The sequence below is a fragment of the Mustela lutreola genome, chromosome X (assembly GCF_030435805.1).
Source record: "Mustela lutreola isolate mMusLut2 chromosome X, mMusLut2.pri, whole genome shotgun sequence".
Taxonomy (NCBI): Eukaryota; Metazoa; Chordata; class Mammalia; order Carnivora; family Mustelidae; genus Mustela; species Mustela lutreola.
In genome coordinates, this window is record NC_081308.1 from 55,222,692 (window position 1) to 55,230,306 (window position 7,615).

Consider the following 7,615-nt stretch of genomic DNA (forward strand, 5'->3'; position numbering starts at 1 on the left):
TGGGCGACCCTGGGCAACAGTGGCTGACCTGCGGGCCTGCGGCTATCTGCTGTCTGTCACTCTTCCCTCTTCCTCCTCTGTCAGCTGCTATCCCCAGCCACCGTCAACAAAGTCCACCTCAAACAGCCATCACATCCCTCTGGTCCCGTTTACTGTAGCTAAGCTCCAGGCCAGGCATCCAGATCACCAGCCCTGTGGGAACTTCTTCTAAGGTAAGAGGTGGCCCTATTGGTAAAATGCAGGTGCCAAGGCATGCGGACATTGTGCCATCTTCTGCGCTATTCTTAATGTTCTGATTGTCCCACTTCCCTCAGTTCCCACCTGTGGCCTCTGGAAAGGAACATATTACAGTAGGATTTCCAAGGACTGATGTGTGGGGGTCAGGAGATCTGGCCTGTGATTGGCCCCAACTAGCTGTGTGGCTTTAAAGGAAGTCATCACACCTCAGGCCTCAGTTTCCTTATCTGCAAGCCAGGATGGACTAGAGTCTTTTCAGAGGAGCCAGCAAAGATCACATAGATAAGCACCACCTCATTATACTAACAAGCAAACAGAAGGCCGGAGGCGAGTGATTTGCCCCAAGTCAGACATAAGCAGGCAGAGAGCAGAGCCGAGGATGGGACCCACATCTGCAGGTCACAGCTAATCAGCCAGCACAGTACAAACAGATCTGAGCAGCTGCTCATTCTTCCCCTTTTCCGTTTTGTCCATCAGAATGCATGCTCCCTGCAAACAAGGACACACAGGACCTGCTTCCTGTCTCAAAATTCCCAGTTCACCCAATTAGAACAGGGAGGAGCCTCAAGGACTTATCCCCCCCACCCACACACACGGTTCTTTTACCTATGGAACATGAGGGTACATACATTCACCATCCAGAGGGCTCCTGCCTTTACTTCTCATGGAAAAGGTCATCATGTGCCTACCTGGGGTGCCAACGAAGCCACAGGTTCCAGAGAGGAACTGACACAGAGAAGTTCGAAGGAGGCAGACTGGCTCAGCGCAGAAACAAACTGTCTACCAAGGAAAACTACCCCATGGGGGACTGATTCTCTTTGAAATACGTTCGAGTGCGTGGGAAAATGGTTTTTCAAGAGCCGGTGGACTGACCAGTCACCTGGTACATACAAGATCACATCCGCATTCTGACAAGAGTGGCTAGCCTGCAGTGTAGACCAGGGGCCAGAAAGACAAGGAAGGCGCATGGAGACTGGGTGAGAAGCTTCTACGGTGTGATGGCAAGGGCGCACTGCAAAGGTATGAGAAGAGATGGAAAGAAGTATATGGGTTCAAGAGGTTTAGGAAGCGAAATCCACAGGACTTGGTGTGACAGACTAGATTTTGGAAAGGTGACAGAGTAGGAGTTGACTTCTGGTTTCCCGACTCCAGGCTAAACGGATGAAGTGTTTACCGAGAGAGGCAATAGAATAAGAAAGGTGGTTTTCAGTGGAGGAGGTGCTCATGAATTCCGTCTTGAACCTGATGAGTCTGAGGGGCCACAGACACATCCGAGAAGAAAGGTCAGCAAGTCCAATACACAGAACTGGTGCTCAGGAGGCGTGTGGGCCAGAGACAGGAATCTGCCTTACCTGCTGACAGGTGGTCATGAAGCTGCACAAAAGGTCATCTAGGGAAAGAAAGGAACACGTGGCTGAGCCCATAATTAGCATTCAGTGGCTACCAGGAGCATGACTTTGCACAGGAGACACATCAGAGAGGTAGAAGAAAGACAGGAAGCAATGCAGAGCATTTGGTCTACTGCGATGTCGAGTAAGGAGACAGAGAAAGGTCAGGTGCGCTGACTTAGAAACAGTTTTGGTAAGAACTCTTTAGTGGAATGACAGGGCCTGAAGGGTGGAAGGTGGGAAAGTCAAGTCAACCCCTGAGCACTGGATGTGATGTGCGACACTGACAGGGCAATACGTAGAGGTGGGGCATTCAAGTGGGAAAGGATCAAACAGGAGCGCGTGATGGGAAGGAGTGCAGGGGAGAGGATCCTTGCAGGCTCCTGGAAGGGCAGGAGGGCATGGACTCTTAGCCAGAGTGGAGACTGAACCCGAGGAGGAAGGAGAGCCCCTCCCCGTACCAGGCGAGGAGGAGAAGGGGACAAATACAAGAATGGGATCATGATCAGCAGGATGGAGGAGGTCCCGTGGGATGGCTGCTAATTTTTCTGTACGACTGGAGATGAAGTCATATGTTGAGATGGAAGAGGAAGGCTACATGTGATGTCAATAGCACACCCATGTAAATGGTCTAATTTATCTATTATGCCACTTTCTCCCCCTACTACCAATACCTTATGTCCTGCTCATCTATTAGTTGGCTGTCAACCCAAAGGATTTTCGTATTTCTAACCCGACAAAGTATGATGTTGCCAGTGCTTCTGCCCCAGGTGACCCTTCCCCATCTGCCATTCCTGCACTTTGATCACCTACCTCTTTTGCATACCTTTCCCGTTCTATTTCTCATTAGATCTCATAAACATGACTTTTTTTTTAAAAGATTTTATTTATTTATTTGACAGAGAGAAATCACAAGTAGATGGAGAGGCAGGCAGAGAGAGAGAGAGAGAGAGAGGGAAGCAGGCTCCCCGCTGAGCAGAGAGCCCGATGCGGGACTCGATCCCAGGACCCTGAGATCATGACCTGAGCCGAAGGCAGCGGCTTAACCCACTGAGCCACCCAGGCGCCCCTAAACATGACTTTTTAAGTAGTCTCCTGCCACCAGTCAGCTCGAACTCAACAGATATGACCATGCAACTTCCTGCTGTAAACCTGACTGCAGCACTACCGTGAAGACTGCATCAACGTGGACCCCTCAACGTATGCAGTGTCCAAGGTGCAACCCGCAGCCCCACCCCATCTCCCTTTCTACCATCCCAGTCTCATTCCAAAATGTGCCAAACAAGACACCTATGTAGAAATACAACCCCGACAGCAAGCTCTCCACTCATTTCTGCCTCGGAACTGTAACTTAACAAAACATCTCTCTGACGGAAACACAAATTGCAAATAACCTTTATCTCCAGCTCCCACATAGAAGATCAATACCACTTTACACAGAACAGCTGTTCCATGTATTTTTCTTCTATGTATGAAGGGGTCACGTTCATTAACACTACAAATTGTACATTATATTCAGAAATTTCAGAGCCTTGAAAGAATATGGAATTGCTGGCATTCTAGCCACTTTCCCAGTTTGCTCTCTCCCTACCTCTAAGTCCTACTTTAGAACTGCTATTTTGAGATTTCTATTTTCCGAAGCTGCTTTGACCAAAGGCATTCTGTCAGCTCAGAGTGAGAAAGACGGCGGGGCTAGGAAGTGTGAGAAAATGCTAGTGTTAGGCCCAAAGAAAGTCTGACGAAGTCCAAAGACAGACAAGCTAAAGAGACTTCTGTGCTTTGAGATTCTTTAAGTCTGTGTGTGTGCTTTTCTTCTTCCAATGACCTCTCTCCTCATCACGTGTCCTTCGTTAAAAAAAGGTTTCTGGATCAGAGAATTCACTCTGTGCTCTCCTTCAGACACTCCATTCAATTTACACCTTATATTACAGTGGCTTAACATCACCATACAAGAACAAGAGTACAATATACCTTCATCTAGACATCCCTACATATTAAAAATGATATGGCCACACCGCAGAGGATCCAGACATAAGCACTTTTAAAACCAGAGTTTGGGAGATGTGATCTGAATGCAAGTATCAAAAAGGAACTAGCTGGTTAACCCAAAAAAGAAAAAAACATATTATGACTTGAAGCCATAAAAAAGTAAGAAATTCAAACTCTTTTCAGAATTCTAGGTACCTACAGAGCCAAAACTTTTTAACACTGAACCCAGCTACTAAATCCCAATCCTTAGAAATTAAACATATACGTTTTGATAGTTTAAGTACAGACCCAGAGGGATACAGAAAACAGATAAAGCTCCTCCTGGCTCTGATTCAAACCTTGGCACATTTTCAAGGCTATGTCTGATGAACCTTTCCTGTCAGTAAAGTCTTTTCAGTTTAAATTTCTATTCTGTAAGTTTATGTCCTACAGTTATCTGCTGCCAGCTTCAGGCTGACCTCACCAAGAGAAGTAGGGCAACTTTAGAAAAGGAGCTTGGTATGCTTTGTAGTACTGGACCAGAACCAGTAAGGACAGTACAGTCTTTCAGATTTCTCATTCCGGGAGCTTAAGACGAAAGTCAGGCATAAACGTTAGGTTAAGTGCCTTTTTGACCCGATTTCTGGTAAGTACGTGCGTTCAGAGATGTGTTCAACGCACAGTCGCTGAGCTTCTAGGCACAAGGCACTGGGAGACTTCTGTCAGGCCGGGGGAGCGGCGGTCTGACTGTGCCGCACGGTACCAGAGGCGGATCCTACGGGTCCGGGGCTTTTACGTTTAGCTCAAAACCACTTGCCCTGAACTTTCAGGCCTTTTCATTCAATGTGTACGATTTCACAGGAGTGCTTTCTTCAGGCTGCACCTAGCCCACCCGAGGCCAAGAGACTCACTGCGAAGTGCAGTGAGGTCCCGGCCGAGGACCCCTCCGGGGCGGGGACGGCCCAGGAAGCCCGCAGGAGAAGCCCGAGGAGAGGCCCCGGAGGGCCAAGGAGGGCAGGCCACACACGGCCGGGCTCCGGGGAGCAGAGACCAGGCGCGCACCTTCATGAACTCGTCCTTGTCGAAGCAGAGCGTGTCCGGCCCCTTGGGCAGGTTCATCCTACTTCTCTCCATCCCGCCGGCCGCCGCCTCTCAGCACCAACACTCCAGCGAGAAGGAAAGGTAGGAGGCTGCGCTCCCCAACGCTATGGGTGAAGCCACGGCGTTTCCACCTCACAGAAGGCACCGCTTCCTCCAACATGGCAGCGCCCTCGCCGCGGCCAATGAAAGAGGACGCCGCAGGCGCGCCTCCGCCTGCCTCCACCAAGAGAGGAGCCCGGACCGATGCCGCCGAGCCAGCAGGTGATCCAGCCCCGTGTGGCGGAGGGCGACACTACAACCCCGAGTACGTTTCTTCGGAACAGTCCTGTCGCCTGTGCGGCCGGGTGAGCGGGAGAGGGGAGGGCGGGGAGGGTCATGGGCGCTCCCTCCCCACCTCGCCGTTTCCCTCGGAAAACCGGCCTGCGAGCCTCTTCCAGGACCTTCTCCCGAGATTGTCCCGCGGGAAGCATAGCTGTGGCGGGATGCTGGCCCTTTACTTCTGCGGCCGGTTGTCCAGAGTGGGGGGCGCATCCCGGTGTCAGGCCTCCGGTCCCCCGGCGCCGCCGCTGCAGCCGCCTGGGCGCGGAGGCCTCTGTGGGAACCCGGCTTCCGCCCTTAGCCCCGGCACCCACCCGCGAGCGTGGCTTCTCCCCCGCTGAGCTTGGCTCCAGCGATCTGTAGGGAGGAAGGTGGTCAGCTGGCAGCCTCAGGTCGTCTGGGCAGCTCCCAGCTCCACTTCGGCTCAGCTGCGGGGCGGCCACAAGTTTGGGTTCTCAGAGCTCTTAAAGAATCACCTCGCTACCGGCAGACAAAACGCAGCCGACAAGTAGATGTGCGAGCATGTTTATGTCCAGTCCACTCTAGAATGGGCGGAATCGTGTGTTTGTGACTAGCGTTGGTTCGATCGCCACACCTGTCCCCAATTTCCGAGACCCCCTCCTCCTCCTGCCATCCACCCCATATTTATTTTGAGATTTTTCTTTCCTCTTCCCTTGCTCTTTCTCCCGCTGTCCTCCCCTTTAGTGGGAATGTCATGGTCAAATGATGATTCATTTCTCTTTTTTTTTCTCCGTGAGACTCTGACAGCTCAAACCACAGATCTCACGCGCGCCCTTCAGGCTGCAGCTTAGCTGTAATAGCCCAGGCCTGGGCTGCCCCTCCCAATGCTGTGATCTCACAGAGATAGCACAAGCAGTCCTTAGAAAGGGGTGGGACACAGCAAGACAAGGGCTTAGAGTGAGTCTTGCATTCGAGTCACTCCAAACGGAAAACTGGTCACTTTTTTTTTTTAGGACGTGAGTACAGGGACGCCTGGGTGGCTCACTTGGTTAAGCAGCTGCCTTCTGCTCAGGTCATGATACCAGCGTCCTCGGATCGAGTCCCACATCGGGCTCCTTGCTCAGCAGGGAGCCTGTTTCTTCCTCTGCCTCTGCCTGCCATTCTGTCTGCCTGTGCTCGCTCTCTCCCCCTCTCTCTCTCTGATAAATAAATTAAAAAGAATCTTTAAAACGTGAGTACAGAATCTGAAACAATACATTCCCTAGCAGTGGGCCTGGCAAGGCCTTGTTGAGGAAAACGTTGCCAGTCAATATCCAGAGACTATGACAGGTAGGACGAGAGTTGGAATCTTATTTGGAGAATCAGAATAAATTGCCAGGGGAGCAACTATGAAAGTGCATTCTATGCCCTGTTGTGGTCATTTGGATATAGGGAATGAAAGCCTCATTATTTGGTCTTTGTTTGTTTACTCTTATTATGAAAATTCTCAAGCATACACCAAAGTGTGTAGAGCAGAAGGATCGCAGCCCTTCCCAGTACTTATCACTCTGCTTCCCCAACTGTTTCTTAGGCCCTCCTCCTTCTACTGCCCCCGAAGTGCCTGTATTTTTGTTTTGGGGGGAGGGGGGAGGTCTGGAATATATTTTAAAGTAAATCCCAAACATCACATCATTCCCTGCTCCCCAAATACCTTGGTTTACACATCAAAGAAGGAGGAGGAAGAGGTGGAGGAGGGGAAGACTGAGAAGGAGGAGGGATGAAGAAGAGAGATTTCTGCACAGGCCCACTATGTCAGAATCAATAGTTCTAATAAGCTATTCCGATTGGCTCTGAGAGGCATGACTTTTAGCCCAGGGCCACAGTGCTAATAAGCAACAAGGGCAAATTCAAGCAGCACAAACAGCAAGGCCCACACTCATCACCAAGGCACCGAGAGGGGGGGCAAGGGTGCCAGACCGACGGAACAAAGTTGTCTGGGAACCCCACCTGCCCTAGAAGTCCAGATGAGCGAGTAGTTGAACTGTTTTTTACCTTCATTGTCATTCCTTTCTGAAATTATTGCCGGCCTTTGGTAAAGACATGAACCTGAGCTTGTGCAGCCTGGGGTACTGATCTTGGGGTTGCTGAAGAGAGTAGGTGCCAACAAAGAATGAAAATCCCTGCTGCCTGCTCTCCTTACGAGAGTCAGGAGGGAACAGTCAAGACCCCATACAGTGCACTGCCACTTGGAGCCCTGGCTGTGGCAGTGGCGTGGCCCACCAAAGCCAGGAGCAACAGGCAAGACCCCAGACCCCAAATGCTAATGGAACACCCTGGGGAAGACGAAGGAAAGGCAGAGAGTCAGCGGAAACCTTCCCAAAGGACATTTCCCTCAGTTTCATCTGGGAGCTGACATTCAGCTGGTACACACACCCCTTCAGCCACACAAAGTTTGGTGACTAGCCTCTGGCCAGAACCTGCTGTATGTCTCCCTACCCTGAACCCTTCCCAAGATCCCTACCATGGCCTCGCGATCCAGGAACTGGGCGTGTAACACTTGACTCTGCAGGGGTCCCCGGGCCAGGTTTTGGTTAGTTAGTTGTCCGCGCTGTTAAAGATTTGACTACTGTTACATGTTTGACTCTCGTCTTTGGTGATGGTAC

At 50.9% G+C, this 7,615-nt stretch overlaps 1 protein-coding gene across 12 annotated transcripts in view; it reads right to left on the reverse strand.

Moving 5' to 3' along the window:
• Positions 1-5,609, reverse strand: part of LOC131822050 (conserved oligomeric Golgi complex subunit 2-like) — a 45,456-nt gene extending 39,847 nt beyond the window's left edge. For 2 of the 12 annotated variants that reach the window (XR_009350067.1, XM_059158442.1), the window contains exon 1: positions 4,656-4,997. Coding sequence is in view for 3 of the 12 variants with exons in the window: in XM_059158442.1 (XP_059014425.1) it covers positions 4,656-4,727 (72 nt within the window). In the remaining 9 variants the exon portion in view is untranslated. Of the gene's footprint in view, positions 1-4,655 lie in introns of all 12 variants that reach the window. The other 10 variants (XR_009350074.1, XR_009350075.1, XR_009350073.1 and 7 more) reach the window with 10 other exon arrangements.
• Positions 5,610-7,615: the final 2,006 nt, after the last annotated feature.